This window comes from Chrysemys picta, chromosome 1 (assembly GCF_011386835.1).
Source record: "Chrysemys picta bellii isolate R12L10 chromosome 1, ASM1138683v2, whole genome shotgun sequence".
Lineage (NCBI taxonomy): Eukaryota > Metazoa > Chordata > Testudines > Emydidae > Chrysemys > Chrysemys picta.
In genome coordinates, this window is record NC_088791.1 from 314,597,822 (window position 1) to 314,623,794 (window position 25,973).

General features: G+C 46.2%; 1 protein-coding gene across 1 annotated transcript; it reads right to left on the reverse strand.

The window, feature by feature from the left end:
• Positions 1-863: 863 nt before the first annotated feature.
• IL17D (interleukin 17D) lies at positions 864-24,852 on the reverse strand. The gene is made up of 3 exons (XM_005304386.5): positions 24,590-24,852; positions 23,717-24,015; positions 864-4,383 (listed from the first exon to the last, which is right to left on the reverse strand). The coding sequence occupies exons 1-3, from the start codon at positions 24,602-24,604 to the stop codon at positions 4,065-4,067; spliced, it is 633 nt and encodes a 210-aa protein (XP_005304443.2). The 5' UTR covers positions 24,605-24,852; the 3' UTR covers positions 864-4,064.
• Positions 24,853-25,973: the final 1,121 nt, after the last annotated feature.

The following is a 25,973-nucleotide window of genomic DNA, read 5'->3' on the forward strand; positions in this document are numbered from 1 at the left end:
GCACCTGTTCCTGTACAAAGAGGGAGAGGCCTCCAGCACACATAATTTATTGATCCGCTGAGATTTTGCACTGGTCTAATACTTTCCTCTGACTCAGCCAATTTTCAAAACTTTCAAGTCTAAGCCAAGGCATGTGTAATTTTTCTTGGTTTGAATTGACCAGATCATGTTCCACTTACCTGATTTTTCTTCAGCCTGTTATTCCCAGTGGCTCTCAAGAACGTGCGCTTGTGACTTGAAAATCTGAAACTGATCTCATGGCTTGTGCCTGAAAGACTTCATGGAGAATTGCTTAACAGGTGGTCATCACATAGCAGCAACTTAAAACAAACACCACAGTCACTGAGATACTTTTATGAGAAATAGATTTTCTTTCCTCCACATCATGCGAATAAATCCATGTCTGCTAATAACTGATTTGTTGTAGTTGGCAGTGTTGTTGTAGCCACGTTGGGCCCAGGATATTAGCGAGACAAGGTGGGGGAGCTAGTATCTTTCATTAGACCAACTTCTGTTGGTATTAAAAAACAAGCTGTCAAGCTATCCAGAGCTCTCCCTCAGGTCTGAAAAACGTACTTGGAGTGTCATAGCTAAATACAAGGGTGGAATAGATAAAGCGTTAACCCATGTTTCAAGAGACCGTTCCAAGCGACATTAACAGCTCATACAACAAAGGAGGATTATTGGGTTATAGATTGTTGTAATGAACCATAAATCTAGTGTCTTTATTAAGTCCATGATTTTTGGTGTCTAGCAGAGTTATGAATTTAAATTCCCAGGCTCATCTTTTGAAGGTGTTGTGGAGTGTTAGGATTATTAATAATATTTGAAATTATTAATATTAATGGGAAACCACCCAACAGTAATTTAACCATACATTCCTTTATTAAATCCAAAGGCCAAACGGTACTTGATGAAGTTGCTCTTAAAAATCTAACTGATAAGCAATTTACTACAGACAAACAGTAACAAAACATTTATAAGCATTTGATCAAGATATTTATAAACAGGCTAAACCCAGGGGTGCTGAGACCCATATTGGTTGGCTCCAGCGTGGGCTGGCAGGTGTTAGCAATGAACCTGTTAAAAGATGACTTTTTATACCCTTTAACAAACAAGTGATGTCATTGCCAATTACTGGCTTCATCTAAAAACTAGTTTGAGACAGTTCACCCTTAATTCTGGTCTTAATTCAGATAAGATTTACAATCTCTTTTCTTCCCAAGGCCTTTCCTCCTTATCTCTTCCCCTCCTTTCTGAGGACCAACAGCTTTTTTATTGAACCTGGGTTCCCACAGGAGATAATGCGGATATGTGGGGTGGGAAAGGGCCCTGTTGGCTCATTTTAAGACAGATTCTTTGTTTGATTTTAAACCATCTGCAGTCACCCCTATCGGTCAGAGGCCTTCTTTTTAGAAACTTCCTATTATTTCATTAGTTATTCTTTGAACCAGATATCCTCCCTACTTCATTCTTTTTGGCCTTATCATTTAGTATTTTTGAGGCCTTCTACTTGCTACTCAGGATCTTTCTTTACAACACATATATATTTCCTTAACCAATAAGCTAATTTTAATTCTTTAATTTTATACCTATCTTACATGCAGGGTTCCTTTGAGGATGAGGACTGAGAGGTCAGATACGGAGTGATCACTTTGTGAAACAATAGTCACCTATGGATCAAATGGTGTTTTTGTCTTTTATCATTTTTTTGTATGTGTTCATTTGAGAGTGTAATGATTGTCTGGTTTCACCCACATAGTTGTTATTGGGGCCTTTAGTGCACTGGAGGCGGTACACCACATGTTTTGATAGGCATGTGTAGGACCCATGGATCTTGAACGGTGTATTGTGGAGGGTGGTGATCATTGTAGTAGTGGAGATATATCTACAGGCTTTGCATCTGTTGTTCTGGCAGGAGCTGGTGACACTTTGAGTTGGTATGTCCTTCTTGCTTTTGATGATGAGCTTGCTGAAGTTGGGGGATTGTTTGAAGGCCAGAAAAGGGGGTTCAGGAAAGATTTCTTTCAGGATATGGCTCCCATCAACTATGGATTGTAATTGTTTAATGCTAGAATGATTGATTGGACAAAAGTTGGCGAATAAAAGATACTACCTCACCCACCTTTTCTATCTGATTAGTAGTAGGCATTCCAAATATTGTGCCCGAACAAGGACTGGACAAAAGAATGCTTGTGGTGGAGATTGTCTCAGAACCCTGTGATTTGGATATAGTGCTGATGAGCTCCTACACTTTAGCTGATGAATATCCTTTTTTGGGTGGTTATCAAATGCTACCTTTTCTTGCAATTTTGTAAAAGTGGAAAATGACTTTACACAGGGTTGGGCCTAAAGGATCAGCTTCAGCCTCAGTGAAAAAAGAAACAATGTCATAAAGAAATTTAGCACAAGAACAACAACTGCAAGCTCTATATCCTGAAAAATTTAGGGCAATGCTTAGTGAAGAAATATATGTATGTAAAATTCTGAAATTACAGTATAATCTAAACAACATATGGATACCACTGTTAGGTCCACCAACTAGAACATCTGACCTCTGCAAAAATATGAGATCTTACTGACCTCCAGTGACTGTAGCCTGCTGGGGGTTTAAGACCAAATGCTGCTACATACACAGGTGCTGGAACTAGGGGTACTCGGAGTACTGCCACACGCCCTGGCTTGAAGTGGTGTCCATCATATAAAGGGTTTACAATTTGGTTTAATAGTTCTCAGCAACCCCACTATACAAATTGTTCCAGAGCCCCTAACTACATAATCAGAAATCTTTCACGGGTTGTTAGCCAATTATTGATAATGCACAGGAAAGACAATAACACACATTGTACAAATATCTGAATTTCATTAGTTCTCTTTACTATTGACTTTCCCTCAGTGGGATTTATTGTCAACATGAGAAGGCTTGCAATGTTACAGGATACAGCTGTCATGACTAACAATTAAGAGGTTGACAAGGAATGGGGTATAATGTAGAATACTTGTGTCCCAGAGTCCATCTCTTTATTATATTTGTGTCCTTTTACTACTAGAAAGATTTAAACCATATCAGAAAAATTAATATTTCAGTTTTGTAACATTCTAGTCAATGTTTTATCAGCAGGTTTTGTACTTGTAGCAGAGTGGAGAATTTAGCAATAATAAAGAGAGTTTATTAACTCAGTTTATTAAAACAGGGTTCAAAAAAGAACTAGATAAGTTCATGGAGGATAGGTCCATCAATGGCTATTAGCCAGGACGGACAGGGATGGTGTCCCTAGCCTCTGTTTGCCAGATGCTGGGAATGAGCGACGGGATTGATCACTTGATGATTACCTGTTCTGTTCATTCCCTCTAGGGCACCTGGCATTGGCCACTGTCGGAAGTCAGGATACTGAGCTAGATGGACCTTTGGTCTGGCCCAGTATGGCCATTCTTATGTTCATATGAGTGTCTCCTTTTATTGAGTATTATATGAATGACTTTAGCAAGTCAACACAGTTGAAAGATACTAGGTGGCAACGGTTTCCCATTTTGTAGACTCTAAATAGCTATGGTTGTAGCAGCCAAGAACATCACTTGGAGTTTTACAGTCTGCAATGTAACAGGAGGACCCCAGCAATCAGAATTACTGGCTTCCTTTCTACTGCTAACATGGGACATGTGCCGTAGTTAAATGACTTTACATAGAATTACCAAAAGGCAGAATATAAAATTATTGTAAAATATTTGCAACCAGTAGTTTGTTATGAAAGTAGCTGGCATGTTACACGGTTATAGCACCTTCTAAAAATTCATCCAAAATAAGCAAGGATAGAATAAAATTGCGTTTAACTCTAAACAATATAAACTTAAAGAAGCTGAACTTTGAAAAGATCCTTCTTACTTGATGTGTCTTGTCTGCCATGGCTGAGTAACAATCTACTGAACACAGCCTTCGCCTTATAACTGCAACAGATGTAGTTAGAAAGACAAAATTGTTTCCCCCCCTATTGCTATATCATCTCCTGAGTCAGTGAAATAGTAACGTGAAGCCAATGTTGTACACAGGGGTCCTTGAATGGGTCTCATTCAGATGCTGGCTTGTCGTTCTGGTTTACCAACAACTTCATTTCTTGCTTATCTATGCTGGAATTGACACTGTCCACCTCTTTTTCCTGCTCCGGTACACAAGTGCACCCCACAGGGATAGTGACGTAATCCTCTGTGTACACGTAGCGACCCCCAGCACAAGCTGAAGTGCGGCGCAAGATGACGGTTGGCATGTACACTGGGGTGCTGCGGAAGTGGAAATTCTCCTCGCCATAAATCCCAGTGAGACAGCCCTTGCACAGACAGTACGCTTCAGGAATGTATTTGGGATACCTTGTGGGATTGTAGGAAATTCTGCATGGAAGTAAATAATAAATATTCATTTCATGCTTTTATGTAAGCCAGCTGGAAAATATTATAACAAATGTTGACATCAAATCACATTATATAATGTGTTGGGGTTTTTGCCAGGCAAAACAGCTGTAGCGATTGCTGTCATGCTGCTTAGTTGTAAAGTGGAAAGAAAAAGTGCTGGGCAGCTTACTGACCTGACCAGGGTCTGGGACACGGAGATCTGACTTGCCTTAGTTTCTAAAACTGTCAGATCGAGACAGTCAGACACAGGACTGTTTTGAATCTTGAACTCAGCAGCAAAGTAAGGGGGCCACCAACAGGAGACTCTAACATGTTCAAAGCTTCAGGCTGTCTTTCACGGGGGTTTGCTGCAGCCACAGCTTTGCGATAGAAATATCCTTTATTATCTACCACCCCTGGAGTTAGGCACCTTAGCCAGGTCAGCTGTTTTCCATAACCAATTAGAGAGCCTCCCCCAGTGGTTAGGGTACTCACCTGGGCTATGAGAGGGCTGCTGCTCTGCCTGAGTTGATGCAGGTATTTGAACCCAGATCTCCTGCAGGGTAGGGGAGTGACCGAACCACTAGGCTATTGGGCATTCTGGGATACTAGCTCTCACTAGTGCCTGATGAAGCTGTTCCCATTATTTATACAAAGGGAACGGCTTCAATAGGAGAGACTGCAAAAGCTGCACCCCAGACTGCCCAATAGCTTGGTGACTAGGGCACTCTCCAGGGATGTGGAAGACTTGGGGTCAAGTCCCTGCTCCAAATCAGGCAGAGTGGAGATCCCAGGCTCTTGGGTAGCCTATGGCATGTGCCTGCCAGCCAGCCACAGAAATTCCCAAGCTGCTGCCCCCTGGCTGGGGAGTGTGTGAGTTAGGTGTGCTCTGAGCACACCTGCTGCAGCAGGCCCTGCTAGTGTGATAGGAAGGGGCATGAGAATCCTGCAGGGCTTAGACGTGAGCACAGGGCATGGAGCAGCTTGTTAGCTCTGGGACAGTGTCAGGAATTAGGCAGATTTGCCCACTGGTGGAAAGCTGGATGATTATGGGGATTTAGGTGCCTTCAGCATTACCTGGCAGCTGAGCAGGCATTTTGTGACTTTCAGTGGCATCTAAATAGGCAGTTGGCTAAGTCCCTATGTGACTCTAGTCCCAACTGCCCACTTAGAGGTGAACTGCAAAACCAATTTTATTTTTTGCCCTCTCCTGCTATTTTATGAGGTAGCAGTTGTGTATTATTTTCATAGAACAATTTTTCTGAGGCAAAAATTAAGTTAGATTGAGGGCACCTTGTAAATAAAGATTAAGCCCCAGGCCAACTACCCTCACCTCCACATCCTTCCTCAAGAGCCACTTCTGCTCTGCCACCTACAAGAAATCAGCCACGCAATGATGGGTTAGTTGTAGATTCAGGGAGAACTGACTACTTAAACTATAAGAAAAGTCCATAGCCCAGAACTCCTAGTCAGACCCGGTGCTTGCCCTCTGGCAGGACCTGATCTCTGCTGAGTTGGCTTAGACTGTTTTATCAGAGGACTTTACTCATCCCTCATCTAAAAGGAAAATGAATATGCAGAATTAGACTGTGGAACTCATTGTTACAGGATGTTATTAAGACAAGAAAACAAAAAATCATCACTAATAAAGTTTGCAGGTGACACAAAAATTGAGAGAGTGATAAATAATGAAGAGGTCAAGTCACTGATTCAGAGCCATTTGGATTGCTTGGTAAACTGGGGGCAAGGAAACTATATGTGTTTTAATATGGCTAAGTGTGAATGTATACCTCTAGAAATAAAGAAGGTAGGCCATGATTACAGGATGGGGGGAATCACAAAATCACAGTACTGGAAGGGACCTTGAGAGGTCATCTAGTCCAGTCCCCTGCACTCATGTCAGGACTAAGTATTATCTAGACCATCCCTGACAGGTGTTTGTCTAACCTGCTCTTAAAAATCCCCAATGATGGAGATTCCACAACCTTCCTAGCAGGGCCAGCTCCAGCTTTTCTGCTGCTCCAAACAGCAAAAAAAAAAAGGAAGAAGAAGAGCGGCAGCACTTTGGTGGCAGCTAAATCGCGCCGCTTCTTCGGCGGTGGGTCCTCCCTCTCTTCCCTTTCGGTGGCAATTCGGTGGCAGCTCAAAGAGGAAGAGAGGGAATGAGGGACCTGTCACCGAATTGCCTCCGAAGACCCGGACGTGCCGCCCCGATACCAGACGGAGTGACGCCCCTTTGAATTGGCCACCCCAAGCACCTGCTTCCTACGCTGGTGCTGCTCCCTAGGCAATTTATTCCAGTGCTTAACCACCCTGACAGTTAGGAAGTTTTTCCTAATGTCCAACCTAAACCACCCTTGCTGCAATTTAAGCCCATTGCTTCTTGTCCTATCCTCAGGTTAAGAAGAACAATTTTTCTCCCTCCTCCTTGTAACAACCTTTTATGTATTTTAAAACTGTTATCATGTCCCCCCTCAGTCTTCTCTTCTCCAGACTACACAAAAACCCATTTTTTTCAATCTTTCCTCATAGGTCTGATTTGTGACTCTGAAAAAGACTTGAGGGTCATGGTGGATAATCAGCTGTACATGAGCTCCCAGTGTTACACTGTGGCCAAAAGAACTAATTTGACCCTGGGATGCATGAACAGGGGAATCTTGATTAAGAGCAGGGAGGTTATTTTATCTCTATATTTGGCAACTGCTGCTGAAATACTATCTCCAGTTTTGGTGCCCACCATTCAAGAAGGCCGTTGATAAATTGGAGAGGCTTCAGAGACGAGCCACAAGAATGATTAGAGGATTAGAAAACATGCCTTAGACCTTGTCTACATTGGCAAGTTTCTGCGCAGTAAAGCAGCTTTCTGTGGTGTAACTCCTGAGGTCTACACACTGCCACGCCACTTCATGTTCAGAACCTGCACAGTTATAGCATTGTAACAATCCACCCCGGCCTTTCTGCACCAGGGCTACAGTGTTGCGGTGCCAGTGAAGATACCCTGGTCGATTACAGCGCTGTGATTGGCCTCCGGGAGGTGTCCCACAATGCCTGTTTTTGCCTCTCTGGTCATCGGTTTGGACTCTACTGCTCTGCCCTCCGGTGACCAACCTTGAGCCCTGCCCCTTAAATTCCTTGGGAATTTTGAAAGTCCCTGTAGCGATGCGAAGACTCACCAGTTTGGCGCCTCCTGCTGGTCATCCTGGGAATTAGCTCTCCAGCTCTGAAGCACCATCTTTTGGCCGATGTCCCGCTTGCCGTTGGCCTCCATGTCCCTCCCGGACCCCGGTGCCCCTTCCCTTGGGGTTCTGCCCTCTGCAGTAACCCCACAGTCTCTGAGTCACCTCTCCCAGGGGAACCCCAAACCCTCTATCCCACCTTGTCTCAGGGGCTACTGCCAGTCTCCATTTAGCCCCCCACTCACTAGGGCAGACTGCAGTCTATAAACCACTCATCATCGGCAAGGGGGGGGGGGTTGGACCTGCTGCCTTTGCCTACCCTGGGCTGCACCTCTGCAACCCCCGTACCTGCTTTGGGCCTTCAGCAAGGCCTCAGCCTGGGGAGTTGCCAGGCTGGAGCTCCCCAACCCCTCTGGCCTTCCCCCAGCCCTGCTCCACTCCAGGTACCCTTTTCTCCCAGGCAGCCCGGTTCTTCTTTCTCCAACAAGAGAGAGAGACTCTTTTTCAGCCTCTGACTCACAGCCCTTTTATAGGCAGGGCTGGCTTTAGGAACTGCAGGGCCCGATTCGAATACCCGGCAGTGGTCCGGGTCTTCGGCGGGTCCTTCACTCGCTCCGGGTCTTCCGCGGCACTGAAGGACCTCCTGCCGCCGAAATGCTGCCGAAGACACGGAGCAAGTGAAGGACCCGCCACCGAAGACCTGGACCGCCGCTGGGTGAGTAAAAAAATTAAAAAGGCGCCTTAGGCGCGGGGCCCGATTCCGGGAATTGGGGGAATCAACCTAAAACCAGCCCTGTTTATAGGGCCAGCTGTGGCCTGATTGGGGCATGGCCCCAGCTGTGGCTGCTTCCCCAATCAGCCTACCCTATTGGCTCCCTGGAGCAGCTCTTTCCCAGGGCTGTTTTAACCCCTTCGGGGCTGGAGCGGGGTAACCACCCCACTACAGTCCCCTTCCTGTTTTCTTGTGTGCAGTGGTCTCAGCGCATCTTTCCAGGTGACCATGCCTGCTCCACGCACCAGGCGATCCCCTGCTTGGAACAATTCCGAGGTGCTGGACCTCATCAGCATTTGGGGAAAGGAGGCTGTTCAGTTCCAGCTGCACTCCAGGAATTATGATAGCTATGGTCAGATTTCATAATGTATGACAGAAAGGGGCCATGACAGGGACACACTGCAGTGCAGGGTCAAAGTGAAGGAGCTGCGGAACGCCTACCACAAGGCACAGGAGGCAAACAGCCGCTCCGGTGCTGCGCCCATGAGCTGCCGGTTCTACAAAGTGCTGGATGCGATACTCAATGGCAACCCCACCTCCAATGCAAAGGCCACTGTAGCTACTTCCGTGGCTCACTTATCAGTCAAGAGTGGACCAAGCCAGGAGGAGGAAATCTTGGATGAGGATGTGGAGTGGGAGGGGGACCCAGAGGCAGAGGAAGACTCGGAGGTCAGAGATGCATGCAGCCAAGAGCTCTTCTCTATCCTGGAGGAGACTAGCCAGTCACAGCTGTCAGAGCTTGGCGAAGCGCAAACAGGAGAGGAGGCTCCTGGTAAGTGGCTTTGATTTTGGGAATTGCTGAAGCAAGTTTTTGGGGGCAGGAGGGTTGCAGAAAGCAGGCTTGTGTCTGTATGATGCGCGTACCACCACATGCCTAGTCTGAGCGGCGGAACAGGGTGTTGATTGACTCCCTCACTTCGCGGGAATCTGAGATCTCCACGAAACTCTCAAGGAGATACTGGGCAATCCGCTGCTGCAGGTTCTTTGGCAGAGCTGCTTTGTTTCTTGCCCCATTAAGGGTAATTTTCCTATGCCACTCTGCCATCACGGGGTGGGGGGGAGTGAGGCGACTATTGCTGCACACAGGCGAGCTGCATAAGGTCCAGTGCGGAAGCTGCAGTCTTAAAGAAGATACTCCCTTGATTCCCTGATCACCCTCAGCAGTGAATATCTTCCATAATAAACACAGCCTGTGGAAAATGTGGGGACAGAAATGATTATAAGGCCCCCCCCTACAGTGCTGGCTCTCCCCAAGAGCCACGTGTGCAGTACGGTCCTGGAACACTGATTTATCCAGCCCCTGCGATTACTCACCATTTTGGGGGTCTTGTGGCGCATGGGTGCTTGCCTGGGGTCAGCCAGTTAGTAACAGTGTTTTAAATCACCGAATCAGTTGTCTCTGTGTTGCAAACAATACTGCTCCTGTAAAATGTTGCATTTTGGCTTCACAGATATGACCGTGGGAGCCCAACCTCTCTCTTTATTATTGCCAGCTGAACGGCTGAGCAGAATTAGAAAGTGGCCATGAAGAACTAAAGAAGACTTTCTTCGTGATGTCATGATGCAGTCCATGGCCGAAAAATAAGAATTGAAGGAGTGGTAAGATAGCGAGAAGAGGGACCAAAAGGAGAACGCGGTGCGCCAGAATGAAGCCACGGAGTGGCTCTTAAATGTTATGGAGCTCCAAGCGGACACGCTCCAGGAAATACCAGCACTGCAAACTGAGCAGCTCCACACCCGCCCTCCCCTCCCAGCCGGTGTCGCAAAACTCTTTTCCATGCGCCCTCCAGACACTGCCAACACACTCTTATCAACCTCCTGGCTCCAGTCTGTACCCGCTGCATTCCACTCCTCCCCCATCACAGTCCAGCCCTGCGGACTCCCAGTACCCACTGCACTCAACACCCGTCCCTCTGCAGTTTAGCCCTGCTGAAATACAGTACCTGCTGCACTGTACTCCAAAGGAGAAGATTGGATATGATACTTGGACATACACAAATCTTTAACTGTCCCGAGACCCCACCTCCTCCTGGGACCCTCCCTTCCCCCTCAGTGCTGATGTGTTTTTTTTGTTTGTCTCTCTCCTCTGGTTGTTGTTTTTTAATAAAATAATTGTTTTGATTTGAAAGCAATCTTTATTGCTTGGGGGGGGGATAGCTCAGTGGTTTGAGCATTGGCCTGCTAAACCCAGGGTTGTGAGTTCAATCCTTGAGGGGGCCACTTAGGGATCTGGGGCAAAATCAGTACTTGGTCCTGCTAGTGAAGGCAGGGGGCTGGACTTGATGACCTTTCAAGGTCCCTTCCAGTTCTAGGAGATGGGATATCTCCATTAATTTATTCTATTAATTGAAAGCAAACAGAGCCTTGCAAAGCAATAGGCAATTTTCTTAAATCTTCATAGTGCATCATCTGCACCAATCACAATCACCTCCTAGCATTACAAACACTACATTATTAGTGTCTTTCAGCTTCAAATTCTGCCTCAAGGCATCCCTGATCCTTATAGCCCAGTGCTGCGCCCCTCTAATAGCCCTGGTCTCTGGCTGTTCAAACTCAGCCTCCAGGTCCTGAGCCCCTGCGGTCCAGCCCTGAGTGAAGCTTTCATCCTTCCCTTCACAAATATTATGGAGCCGTACAGCAGGCGGCCATAAGCATAGGAATATTGTCATTGACCAGGTCCAGCATCCCATATAGGCAGCGCCAGCGTGCCTTTAAACAGCCAAACGCACACTCAACAGTCATTCTCCACTTGCTCAGTCTGTTGTTGAACCACGCCTTGCTGCTGTCAAGGTGGCCCATGTATGGCTTCATAAGCCACGACATTAAGGGATAGGCAGGGTCTCCCAGGATCACAATGGGCATTTCGACTTCCCCTATGGTGATCTTCTGGTCCAGGAAGGAAGTTCCTGCTTGCAGCTTCCTGAACAGGCCAGTGTTCCGAAAGATGCGTGTGGCATGCACCTTTCCAGACCAGCCTGTGTTAATGGCCGTGAAACACTCACGGTGATCCACAAGTACCTGGAGCACCATTGAGAAATACCCCTTCTGATTAATGTACTCGGTGGCTAGGTAATCTGGTGCCAGACTTGGAATATGCATGCCATCTACCGCCCCTCCGTAGTTAGGGAAGCTCATTTGTGCAAAGCCATCCACAATGTCATGCATATTTCCCAGAGTCACGGTCTTTTGGAGCAGGATGCGATCAATGGCCCTGCACACTTCCGTCAACACAAGTCCAACGGGTAGACTTTCCCACTCCGAACTGGTTAGCGACCGATCAGTACCAGTCTGGAGTAGCCAGCTTCCACAGTGCAATTGCCACACGATTCTCCAGTGACAGGGCAGCTCTCATTCTTGTGTCCTTGTGCCGCAGGGCTGGGGTGAGCTCATCAGACAGTCCCATGAATGTGGCTTTCCTCATCCAAAAGTTCTGCACCCACTGCTAGTCATCCCAGACATGCATCACGATGTGATTCCACCACTCAGTGCTTGTTTCCTGAGCCCAAAAGCAACATTCCACTGTGGTCAGCACCTCCGTGAACGCCACAAGCAATCTCGTGTTGTAGCTACTACACGTGGCGAGATCAATGTCACCACTCCTCTTGCCTTTGTAGTTTAAGGACTAACTCCACTGCCACTCGTGACGTGTTAGAGCGAACAGCATATTGGTCCACAGTGCGGGATCCATTTCTGCAGACTGAAGAGGCAGAGCACGCAGTACACAAACCGTTGAAAGATGGGCGCCAAATGCTGACGGAAGCACAGGGATTGCTGAGATATGAAGCAATGCATCACATGACCCCCTCCACCTTCCTACAACTCTTAGCAGAAGAGAAAAAGAGGAAGAGGTGCTCTGTGGGATAGCTGCCCAGAGTGCACCGCTCCAAATAGTGCCGCAAGTGCCGCAAGTGTGAACATGCTATTGTGCAGGCAGCTGACACACAAGAGTGGTTTCCCTTCAGCTCTCTCTGAGTGGCGCTGTCACTGCTGGTGCTGTAACTCTGGCAGTGTAGACATACCCTAAGATTGAGCTCCTTGAGTCAATCACTATATTTAGCTTAACAAAGAAAAGGTGAAGGCATGACGTGATTAGTCTGTAAGTATCTACACGGGGAACAAATATGTGATAATGGGCTCCTCAATCTAGCAGAGAAAGGTATAACACAATCCAATGGCTGGAAGTTGAAGCTAGCCCAGTTCAGACTGGAAATAAGGCACACATTTTCAACTATGAGAGTAATTAACCATTGGAACAATTTACCAAGGGTCATGGTGGATTCTCCGTTACTGACAATTTTTAAATCAAGATTGGATGTTTTCTAAAAGATCTGCGCTAGGAATCATTTTGGGAAGTTCATTGGCCTGTGTTATACAGAAGGTCAGACTAGATAATCACAATGGTCCCTTCTGGCCTTGGAATTTATGAATCTATGAATAAGAACTTAGGAAGAGTCAAAGACAGGTAGGATGTTTATTCAGATAATAAGAATATCCAGTTATAATAGTTAATGGTAAAAATAGAGTATTGGAAGAGAGGTAAAATCTCATGCTTCAGGATTTAAGCCAATCTCTAATTAAAAGGGATCATGATTAGACCTTCATGGAGGGCAGGCTACCTTACATCTGCTTACTCTGGGGTTCTTGTCCCTTTGTCTGAAATACCAGGTGCTGGCCACTGTTGGAGACAGGGTGCAAAACTAGATGGACCACGAATCTGATCCAGTCTGGCAACTCCTGTGTTCCTATACGAGAGTTAAAATTTCCCTCTTTATTGAAAAGAATGAAGACATTTACTCATGTATAATGCAAACTAAACTCATTACCTCCTTACAGTCTCTAAATTAACTAGTTGTAAGCTGACATGCTGGACTTCACATTGGTTGCCTGAACTACATTTCCCAGAATGCCACAGGCCCAGGGTCTAGGGTCACACCCACTTCCCAGATATAAAAGCCGCAGCCTGTTGGTGTATCTTTATTTTAAGGAGTATGCTGTGGTGGGTAGACTACAGGGATCCCACTCAGACAGAAACACAACTGATTTCAACAGCCCCATAATAAGGTAAATTTTGGCAATCGATGCATACTTTGGGTTATACCATATGGTATGTTGTTGTCTCTTAAATGTTGGCTTTTCCCACAGAACATAAATAACTCCTTTAAACTCAAATGTCAACAATGTTACAGGCCTTTTGCAACCTTCCTCTTTCTCCACTATGCCTGCTCTCTTTCTTTGGGTAATATCTGTGTGTTTCAAGATTACCACAAGACAGATCACCATGAAATAAAAAGATTTGGGGCCAGCAAAATGGGGATGATGAATAATCTTCATCTCTTACATTGATATATGTAAAACTCTCACCTCACACTGAGCTATGACCAGTAATTTCTATGCCACACACCTCTGCCACTTGATTTAGGCTGTTATTGGACCCCATGAAAGCACTTCATAGAATATCAGGGTTGGAAGGGACCTCAGGAGGTCATCTAGTCCAACCCCCTGCTCAAAGCAGGACCAATCCCCAACAGTTCCCTCAAGGATTAAACTCACAACCCTGGGTTTAGCAGGCCAATGCTCAAACCACTGAGGTATCCCTCCTGCCTACTTCTTCCCTGGCTAATAGAGGCTTCTTGCCCCATGCAAAGATATGAGTTTTTAGTTGTTTTTTACCTTCACTGATTGACCCTGAACTTTCCCCAAAAATATCCTCTAAGCAGAGGGGTATATATTCTCAATTTCATGGTGCGGGGGAAGGGCACTTGGGAAAGATAGATTGGATCAAAATGGATGTTGTATGGAAAGTGTCTTACAATCTGAACTGTGGGGTTGCTACCTTCATAGAATATCAGAGTTGGAAGGGACCTCAAGAGGTCTCCATAGTAATAAAAGGAAGGGAAGAAATCTGAGCTGATTCTGAGCCAAAGCCTGAATCCAAATTCTGGAAAGGTTTTGGAGCCGGACCAGAACTTCACGGCTGGTTTCTCGCCATAAAATAGGCTGAAGCTAAACTCTGCACCCAAATGTCCCTGAACTTTGAATCTGGATCCAAGCTTCTGAGGCTTCAGCCCAAATCTTAATAGGAAACCTTTACTCTAAAGCCTCATTGTCTTTCTGTGCTTTGTCTCCTTTGGGGTGAATTGCTCAGAGATCACCAGGGCTGCTGTCATGAAAAGTCCGTCGGCTTTAATGTCTTCCTTTCATACAATCTGTGCCACTGCACACCTGTTCCTGTATTCATGTGTGGAACCTGAATGTTCACGTACAGAGTCCATGTACATCCTCAACTGTGGCAAATCAGTGTAGCTCCATTGCTCATAGGATTGCAATTCATAACATACTTGTTTCTTTCCCTAGAAAAGGACTAAAAATGTTTTATTTGTTTATAAGAAGTATCAGTACTGAATAGGTTGGGGCATGCTCTAATTTCACATGAACGCTTTCCCACATGTGACTAAAGATGTGACCATGTAATCACTGTGTTATTGGTGGTTAATGCTAACTGGCCTTTAGGCAGCAGTTCAAACATACAGAAATGATCTCCTGGCAGTCAGCTGTACACAGATGCTGTGTTTAATGTTTGTTCTAAATAAATTTAAATTCCCTACTGAACTGAAGCGGCTGGTGAAATGTGACTAGTTTTTGGCTTTGCTCTTTCTCGTGACCCTGTTGAGTGCTTTGAGAGCTCCCAATGAAAAGCAAACTTCCTGCTGTTTGCTTAGTATGATTGCAAACTTTGAAAGGCCACTTTGTCAGAAGGGGCAACACTTGCAAAGCATTGACTTGTCTAAAGATTTGGTTGTCCTATAGTGCTGTGACTGTAGGTGATCTTCATAATCCTACTTTATCACTTATATTGCACTTTACAATTTCCGAGCGCTTTACATGCACTCTGTCAGATTCAGTGCTGGGATGAGCACCTGCAACCCCGCAGAATTGCAAAGTCAGTGTCAGTGTGTCCATTCACACCAGCAGTCGATTGCCCAATATATATGTAAAGCAAATTAAGTGTAAAGTGAATTAACTAAAGAACCCTAGCAACACCTCCAGTAGAGAAGTAGGTACCTCTCCATAACAAAACTAGCACCATTGAAATCTCCACCCTGTAAACTGTTCAGAATGTTCAGTAATGGGAGGATGCTCTGCATTCTAGAACTCTGATAAGGTCCAGCTGATCATTACACAGATGCATTAAAGTAAGGATCTGATTAATAGCAGATTTGTGTTCTGCGGCACCTCTGTGTTATTTCACTGTATCACACGATAATGCTGAACTCTGTAAAATATCCTGGATATGGTGCTTGAAAAAGTCAATGGAAGTTTACTCACAAGAAAAATCCCTTCCCTTGTATAATTTCTTTTAAAGTACTGCAGTTTTTTAAGCCAGCCTGAGCCTGAGTTAGCAAAGATGAAGATGGATTTCCTCCTGTAATTCTTTACTAGAATTTTAAATACATGAGCACTAAAACTGGCATTTTTATAGACAGAAAAATCATTTGTAAAAAACAAAACAAACACACTAACAAAAACCATTATCGCTTGGGAGAGGGATGACTGAACATTAGATTATAATAAGTGTATGAAGAAGAGGGTATTAGAAAGTAAAGGATATTCATCACCTTCTCTGTATGGAAAGCGGGAAGCAGGACAAGACTCCAACAGGAGATCAAATCACAATTGGTGCTGCTGTAGTAAAATTACATCTGACTCCTACCTTAAATATTTTGTTGTACTAAGTGTTATTCAGCAGGACTCAGCGGGGGAATAGGATGGCCAAGAGGAACCCAGCAATTTAGCTCCTGTTTAGGAAATTTTGGAGATGTTTGTTAATATATTCATCTTAGGGTATATCTTACTATGTAGCCCACTGCTGAAGTAATAACCTGAAGTATGTTGTAAAAAGGAGATGGTGATTATTTAATTAACAATGACAATGAGCCTGATATTGTACGGAACACAAAAATAAAGGCAGTCTAAGGCCTTAAACCTGCTTCAGGATCCACTAGTGTGGACACTTTCCCCCAGGCCTGGGGGCTGCAGAAGCTGATCCTGATGCAGGATTGGGTCCTAAGAGACAGACACAGAGAGGCTATACTGGGGAATCCAGAGGTGAGAGGGACTTCATGGTTGTTTTTGTGTAATGTATCTAGCCACTTCTTGTGGGACTCAGGGAGAAATGGATTTTTTGGAGAGACTTGAATACATTCCTACCAATCAGCTATAAATGATTATTACACTATTTATATACTGGAGGATAAAAACAAATCTGATTAATACACCTGCCTTATTGGAATGCCTCATGCACCCACAACTAACTATTGGGTGGACATTTTGCCATGGATGTCAGGGGGACCAGGATATACCATGATTCCTAGACTGAAGATCAGATCCTGCAAACATTTAGTTGTGTGTAACTTTACTCGTTGAGTGGCTCTGGTCACATGAAGAAAGCTGCTCATGTGTCTGTTGATACAAGTTTAGTGTGTGGGACTTCTCTTACTTTAAGTGAGTGCAGCCCCTTCTGTTCAGGGCAAGCAGCACTTTGCAGGTGGCAAACCAAGCACTAGTACCAATGTTACTGAAGCAGTGCTAAACTTGAGCAATGACCAAGAAGCACAGGCCTTGCCAGCTCCTCCTAAAAGCAGATGTCAGTTGACCCCAATGCATATTCATGTAATATCCTTAGAAAGGAAGAGCAGTCCGTGAGTAGACATATGACCCTCCAGAGCACAGGCAACCGGCAGGGCTCACTGTTCACAGGAGCTCTTGCGGTAAGCATGGATAATTCTGGGCCCCATCTTGTGAAGTGCTCAGCAAATCCAGTGAGATTCTGAGCGTGCTCAATTCCCATTGACTTTAATTTAGTGACTTCAGTTTACTGGCTCTTTATAGCTCTGCAAAGTAACAGTGATATGGGTAATTAAATTTCATGCGACAGGTCGTATACTGATCTTCTTTGGCCAGCAGGATGGGATTTCAATATTAGGCAGATGTACTTTTATGCATCCCCCCTCCAACAACCTCCCCCTGAAGCACCACGGGTTAGGTACTGCCAGCAGCGAGATCCTGGACCAGATGGGCCTATGGTCTGATCCATATGGCAACTCGTGTGTTTCGGAGGGGTATCAAGCCAAAAAATGATGTAAGTCTTGATGTTTGTATAAGCAAATGAAGGACCAAAGGACAGGAAAGCAGTAATAAATGCAGAACAAAGACAAGGGAAGAGGCTGCAGATGGATCGTGCATACATTCTTACAGCCTAAGTTGATTGCTTTGAAAATATATCTGTGTAGATGGATATAGAATTACACACTTGGATGAGGGATGTGGTAGGTGAGTGTCAGACACTAGGATTTCAGTGCAGCATTTAATTCTTTCTCAGGAACTCTTATATGACAAATCCCAGGTGGTTTGGCTTGGAATGCTGTCATGTGAACTGAGAGATTAAATAAGGAACTGTGATAAATGGCAGTGTGCTGAGCTGGGGGCAGGTGTCCTGGGAGGTACTACAGGGCTTGGAGCTTGGCCTGGACTGACTTAACCTCTTCATTATTCATGATGGGGGATAGAATTAATGATGGGGGTATAAACAGGATGTTAATGATAATGAAATCTGCAGATGCTGCTGCATTGAGAGCTGCTGCAAATACCAAATGAAGACAGAGAAATAATACCAAAGATCCCAGGCAGATTAAAATCAGGGGCAGAAACATAAATTTGGGAAAAACTAAGCTAATGCACCCGGAAAGAAAAAAAAATCTATAATGTAGCTCTTGAATGGCAGAGAGAAAACTGGAGAGCACTAAGGCTGCTAAACGTCAGGGTGACAGTGTGTTTGTGGCAAAATCTGAGCGTTTTTAGACCTGCATGTTCAGTGGTATCATGTCACAGAGTAGGGGAAGGGACAATCCCTCTGCATGCAGCGCCAGTGTGATCATACCTTGGACTCTACACTCACTTCAGGGCAGGCACCCTGCCACCAGAAAAACACTGGCAACTTAGCGGAAATTAGAGCAACAAATGATGATCAGATTGATGGCGGGCAGTGGCTTGCAAGGAAAGTTAGAGAGAAGCTAGGCTGAGAGGCTGCTAAAGTGGGGATGATCATTATCTACAACAGGGGCGGGCAAACGTTTTGGCCCAAGGGCCACATTGGGGAATAGAAATTGTATGGTGGGCCATAAATGCTCAGAAAATTGGGGTTGGGGTGTGGGGGGGGGCTCTGACTGGGGGTGTTGGCTCCGGGGTGGGGCCAGAAATGAGGAGTTCAGGGTGCGGGAGGAGGCTCCGGGCTGGGGCGGGAGGGGAGGAGGTGAGGGGTGGGTGAGGGCTCTGGGTTGGGGCCAGAACTGGGGAGTTCAGGGTGTGGGAGGAGGCTCTGGGCTGGGGCGGGGGGGGGGGGTGAGGGGTGTGTGTGAGGGGGTGAGGGCTCCAGCTGGGAGTGTGGGCTCTGGGGTGGAGCTGGGGATGAGGGGTTTGGGGTTTAGGAGGGTGCTCTGGGCTGGGACCGAGGAGTTTGAAGGGGGGATAAGGAGCTGGAGCGGAGCCATGCTGGGTCCAGGAGCCACGTGGTCTGGCCGCCAACGCAATGCCCTGGCCAGAGTGCTGGAGCGGAGTCGAGCCGTTGGTGCAACTCGCAGGCCAGCTTAAAACTGCTTGCGGGCCGGATTCGGCCTGCAGGCTGTAGTTTGCCCACCCCGGTCTACAATGACTCAAAGAATGAAAAATATCAATGAGGGAGAGGAAATATTTAGGGTGGCACTTGCGAAGCTAGATAACCACTGCAACAACTTACCCAGGGGTGTGGTGGATACTCCATCACTTGAAATCTTTAAATCAAGACTGCATATCCTTTTAAAAGATATGCTGTTGCTCAAACAGTTACGGGCTGGATTCAGGCATTACGGGGTTAAATTCTATGGCCTGTGATACACAGAAGGCCAGACTAGATGAGCTAATAATCCCTTCTGGCCTCAGACGTCTATGAAATCACAGACTGACATTAAGAATTTACAGTACCATAGACAGTAGAGGACAAGAGAATACATGTCTTAAATAAGATAATACATTTTTATTGTTTATCGTATGATGGCTCCTGGAGCCCCATTATAGTAATGATCTAATAAAAGACTGAATATCAGGCAAATTTTCCTGCCAACTAGATCTAGTTTTAGGCAGTGAATGCTAGGTCTCTGCATCACTGGGCCAGTAGTTTGCAGGACAGCCCCAGGATTCCCCTCCAATCATGTATTATTTTCAAACATTCTTTTGCCTTCATTCTGAGCTCCAACTGAAAATTTAAACTAAAAATAAAAAAACAGTTGTTATAAAACATGGGGGGGCTTCTCTGTTGTTCAACACAAGCTGCCCTCAAGGTTGGGAGGAACTCCCCAAAGCCACCTCTTTGTCTTCCTTCAAAACCCTCTTCAAAATTCTCCTTTGCCATGATGCTGACAAAAAGTGTGAGGCCAATGACATGCAGAGACCACTGCCTCTCTCACTAACCAATACTAGCTCACTGTTTCCTTGTGCTCCCAGTCTGACTGTATCCATCTGTTGTCTCTTGTCTTATACCAAGAATAGCTTGTAGACCCTTGGGGGCAGGGAATGTCTTTTTGTTCTGTGTTTGTACAGTGCCTAGCACACTGGGGTCCTGGCCCCTGACTGGGGCTCTTAGGTGACACAGGAATACAATACTGTAAATAAATATTAAAAGTCTAGGGTTACTTGAATGGCTAGAGAGAGGTTGGGGCTGTCTGACTGGCACAGTCTGAGATGTCTGGAGGAGGATTTATGGCTTTATGATCCCCCTTTTCCTAAGACTGGCCCCATTCCTGTGGTTGGTGCTGGGTGAACAGACGGCTGTACCTGTGCTGAGATCCACTGAAGTCAAAGAAGTCTGTCCACACAGATACGATGGCAGAATTGAGGCCTTGCTTTGTTGTTGTTATCCCAGGTAGAACAACATCCTGAGAGGACCAATATATGGCAGAACAAATGGGTGTGAAAAGAACAGGAGTACTTGTGGCACCTTAGAGACTAACAAATTTATTAAAGCATAAGCTTTCGTGGGCTACAGCCCACTTCTTCGGATGCATATATAGCCCACGAAAGCTTATGCTTTAATAAATTTGTTAGTCTCTAAGGTCCCACAAGTACTCCTGTTCTTTTTGCGGATACAGACTAACACGGCCGCTACTCTGAAATGGGTGTGAGTTAGTTAAGTTATTGGTATATGCTATTCTCAGCATTTCAACATATTTGGGGTTTCTGTGTATTTTTTATGTAGCTATAAAAAAAAATCCTCAATGTTTACAAGAAAATGTAATATTCCTAAATATGAGTTTGTCTATAAAGGCCTCATTGAGCAAATGAACTGTTTTTATCTCACATGGGATTATTTTTTGAGCTAAAAACAAGCAGGGAACATGCCACAAAGTAAATATTTATTGGAGGTCCTTAATGAGGTGGTATTTTTATCTTCAAGCCTGCTGCCCGACTGTGACTTTGTCCTTTACTCAGAGCATCATAACAGGAGCACGTATGAAATTTAAAGAGAAATACAAGTTCTTTGGGGTTTGGGCTTGTTTTTAACTCTCTATTGTTCAGTCTCCTTTTAGAAGATTGAAAATAAAGGACCCCGTCCTCCATTCCTTCTTCAGGCACAATGCCCAGAGAAGTACAGGGGACAGGATCATAGCTTGTTTTCAATGCTTTAAAAAAATCATTTTATTTTACTTCCTTGTGTGTGGCCTGGCATCCTGAGAGAGAGAGAAGCCAACCCCTTTGCAGTGGGGAATGTGAAGGTACCTCCTTGGAACATCATAACTGTAAACATGGCACACGTTGCACTTGGATGCATTTTAGATCCCAGGACAGGGTCTGGCTTAACGATACTAACTGCTATGAAATCCATGGATCTCACTGTTATGCTGTGTCCACACACACACTTTCACTATTAGTTTTTTTTAAATATCTTTGTTACTCAACAGGATTATCACCCATAGCCCCATGGGGGCTTCTGACCTAAATCAAGGCATTGTGAAAGCACAGGGCCTCCTGCCTCCTCATCCTGATCTTTTCTGGATTTCTCAAAATCGCCGAGTTTCAGTGGGGAAAACCCCTTCTGTCAGAGTGAGAGTGGCTGCCCCAAAAGGAAGGATCAGATAGCATTACCAAACCCCTACACTGGAGTAATCTACACAGAAGACAATGTGGACCTAAACTTCAGCTTAACTTTCAGATTCCAGGCTGTCTTCAGGGCCAGCAGTCAGGAAAAATACCTTTTTATTTCTGAGTTTCAGATATGGTACGGAGGCTCTTAAGAGTCAAGCATGAAGCCCCATGGTATTGCTGATACTGAGGGTTTGTCTCCACTACCAGCTAAATTGGCACTGCTGCAATCGATGCAGCAGCGTCAATTCAGCGGGTCTGGTGAAGACGTGATAAGTCGATGGAGAGTGCTCTCCTGTTGACTTCAGTACTCCACCTCCCTGAGAGGCCGAAGCTGTGTCAACAGGGGAGTGTCTCCCGCCGATATAGTGCGGTGTAGTCGATCTAAGTTACATCGACTTCAGTTACATAACTTAACTAGTGTAACTTAGATCAACTTACCACGTTAGTGTAGACAAGGCCTAAGTCGTCATTTAGAGTATAACTGCACTTTAGGATATGGTAGCTTTTCTTTATTTAGTAACAGATTTTTTTTAAGTGTACAGTAATGTCTCTCCCTTTGAGGAAAACATTTTAAAATATTAATGGTTCCCACCATTGTTGGTGTTCTGCTCCTGCTTTCTTCATAGTTTATTTTTTCTGCTAAAGGCCAAATGCCTCCTAAATGTTTAACTTTACCTTGGATTGGATTTCCTTTATTTATTTTCAGTGCAATGTTAGGTAATCGAGTGATGTTTCCACCCACATTTCTCTCATCCACGTATCTGTTATTTCCTGCTGTAACTGAAAAAATAAATGTACTGAAAATTCAGAGCTCTTCACTGAAGAGGTTACTGTCCCTTAGTCCCAGTCTATGTCGTTATATCAGATTCCTGCACTGTCGTAGGCTCTGACTGCCAGTCAGATGCTTCCTTTCACAAGGTGCAGTTTATTAAACAGGAAAGATTGTGTAATTTGTAACTAACGTTCCCTTTCCAACGGCATCTATATCATGTCCGACCTGGTATAAAGCTTCGTTTCAATGAGGAGTGTAAGAGTGCTCCTAAACTACAGGCTGACTTGACCAATTGTGGGTGTGTACCTCCATGGAACAGCTGCAAAATTATGGGGGATTCTTGGTGGCAGTCTTATAGGAGAGAGTTGATTCTGCATGGGGCAGTGTGTACCAAGTGCCACTTCGGATGGTGGTGAAAAACTTTCTATTTAAGAAAAAAGCTTAATGTCAACTCTATTTTCTTGTTCACTTCTCTTTCTAGCCTGTTTTATGCATTTCTCTTGCAGCTTTATATTTTTACCTCACACTGCACTATTTTCTAGCATATTTTAATTCTTTAAATCTCTTTGTCTGTTTTTTTTCTAATATCTTTTAACCACTGCGCTCCCCAAGATGACTCCTCACACCTCAGGATCAATGCTACTGAACCCAGCCTTCGGCCTGACACTTAGTTCTTCCGTCACTGCAGAGCAGCAGGCCAGGCCATTCACACCCAACTGCAACATCAAAGGAAAGTCAAAGTGACTCCTGAGTCAGCACTGACAGCAGGTGGGGAAGTGAGTGGGCTTCAGCCTTTTTCTTCGGGGGGAACACGGGACCTTGACATTATTGTCAATGTTAGGTGTAAAATCCTGGCCCCATTGAAGCCCATGGCAAAGCATCCATAGGGCCAGTATTTCACTCCAAGAGTTTACACTCTTGTGTGTTCCAGCATCACTACTCCATGTGCAAATTATTGTGAGACATTCTCTTAGAGACTGATGCGCAACACATCTCTGTTCCGGGAGGCTTGTCTGAACGGAGCTATGTCCTTACATGAAAAGTAGAATCATGCCACAAAGTTACAGAAACCTTTATGCATGTTAATTAAGGAATCTCAGGTTTTCAGAGGTGTAGATTTTAAGCCCACAAGGGACCGTTATGATCATCTAGTCTGATCACCTGCATAATATGGACCCATAGAGCCTCACCGCAGCAACTTCTGCATCAAGCCCATAACTTCCTACTGAGCTAGCACTTATCTCCCAGAAAGACATCCTGTCTTCATTCCAGCCTTCCTTCTCTACCTGCCTTTGTTGTGCTCTGTGCCAGGGGAACAGCTCTGATCTGACAAGAAACTCAGCCTGTGAAGAAGACCATGGCAGCGGTGGCCCCATAATCCCCACACTTGGCTTGTGCCACCCTTGCGAGTGTAGCAAAGTAAATAAGGGCTCTAGTCACCTGTAAGACCAGGGGGAGACGCTGTGCAGGTTGATAGGGAGGCGGTACTTTTTCTCACTGGCTGCTCTGCCCCCTGCCGGACAGCTCACGTTATGTTCTTTCTCCAGCGGTTCCAGCTGCAGGGTGTGGTGGAAGGCGCTGAGCATGCCCGCGGTGAGCCTCCCATACAGCTGTTCCAGCAGCTCCTCCGGCCGATCGGCGCAGGTTCGAGTCCGCACCGGGCGCCTGTTCACCTTGAAGGCCTCGGATGTGGGGTGACCCAGCCCAGCGAGGAGAAGAGCTGCCAGCAGCACCCAGCCCTACAACAACACAGCGAGAAACGACGCTTCCTCGTGGGCTGCTGCCTCCTTCCTGCCCTGCCCGCCAGGCCGCGCGTTCCTATGGCCCCTGCCCAGCGGCCGCCCCTGTAATCCCCGGGGCCGGCGCCGGGCGATTCGTGGGAGTTGGGGGCACGTCTCTGTCCCCGAATCCAGCGCCCCCTCCCTCCTAGGGGAGCCCCCACTGCACAGCGCTCTCCGCTCCCCTGGCACCGACCGAGAGCGCAGCTCCGCTGCCTCCAAATCCCCCTGCCGGGTTCAGCTCATCCCAGCCCTTTGGAAACGCATCTGATCTGTAGCGCTGCAGCTTTTACTGTGTCCCCCCCTCCCCCCCCCCCCCGTAACTCTGGCTCTGAATCAGCCCGCGCCAAACGGGAACGAGCCCCAAGGCATCAGCTGGCAAAAGAGAGTGTGTATATGTGTGTGTGTGTGTGTGTGTCGGGGGGGGGGGAGGGGGGCGTTGATCGCAAGACAGAACCACAAGTGTCTGCCCGATCGTCTGCTTCCCCTGGCACCGTATAACAGAGCCGACCCGTTGCCCTTCCCCCGCCCTTACCTGGCCTTGCTGCATGGTGGGACTGGGCTCAGGCGAGCCTGGCCGCGGGAGCTCGCCGATGACAGCGCCGGGGTGTTAGAGACCCGGACTCGCTCGGTGGAGGAGCTGGAGCGAATGTTGGACAAGTGCCCCGCGGCTCGCTGCAGCGCCCCGGGTGCCAAGAACATTTTAGACGCTCACAGCGGAGGCTAATTTTCAAAGCCTCGAGCTCGCCTGTCCCGGCGTATGGGGAGGAGTGGGGAGGGTCAATGAGCCCGTGTCCGAATATGGCAAGCACCCAAGGACGCTGCGCTGAGCAGTGCCAGGCGAAGGGAACAGCTGGGTCTACCTGGATCCTGCCAGATGCTGCCCGTGTCAAAAGCCAAGCCCCTAAATTGTACCGTCAAAATAGAGACCCGGCTTAATTGCCCCCGATGCTCCCAAACCCGCGCCCCGCTGCATCCGGAGCATAAGCCCTGCAAAAACCCGGATCCGGCACCTGGAGCTGCTGGATCCCGCCATATTTTGGGCCCTAACCTGCAAATTCTAATGTTTGACTAGGGAACATGTCCAGCTGCTCCTACTGCACTTAGTAGTTTGGAACAGAGGCGAGCACCACAAAAAATCAGTGATTGCCCCTGGATCCAGATGGATTTGGCGCTTTTGGGCCCCAAATCACAATCTGTACAATCATGGACATGGAAAACAAACCGAGCCACTCTTACTTCACCTGGGCGCGGCTGCATCATGGTGCACTGCACATGCACCGCATGGCTCCTGCTGATTCTAACATTCAATTGAAACGTGTTTAAAATTAATCTGAAAGATGTCTCAGGCCCCACACTGCTTTGAAAAGTTCACTCAAGAGCCAACTACTGGAGCTACCACACATAATGTGATCAGTCCCTCTGCAAAATATGTGTGCGAGGGTTTGCAATTTAGCTGTATCTAGAAAGATCAAGATAGGAACTCTGGGCTGCTATAGCTTCCCTGGAACACAGTAGCTTGGAATAGAGTCCTTTAATATACAAGATCCGGGTCTAACCAGAAGGTAACACTTTGTGGGCCTAAATGGAAAAATAGGTACAGCTCTCCTGGATCCAGGCCCATATGTGGGCTTTTCAAGTGTGGCAGAAGGCTCATTTCATATGGGACCAGGAGCCGCTGGGCTTGGTCTCTATGTAGTAGAATTTAGAGGTTTGTGGCCCCAAAAATTCTGCATTTGGCATGGTCCAGGGGTACCATATGTTTCTGCATTGCTCTTGTATGGGGTTGTGCCAGAACCTGTGCTTTCTGTTATCTATTTTGATGGTAAAGTTTGGGGGCATTGGTGCCCCAAAATAGTAGGACCCAGCAGGATCCTGGTGCTGGCTATGTATCTTTGCAGAACCACTGAAGAGGGGTG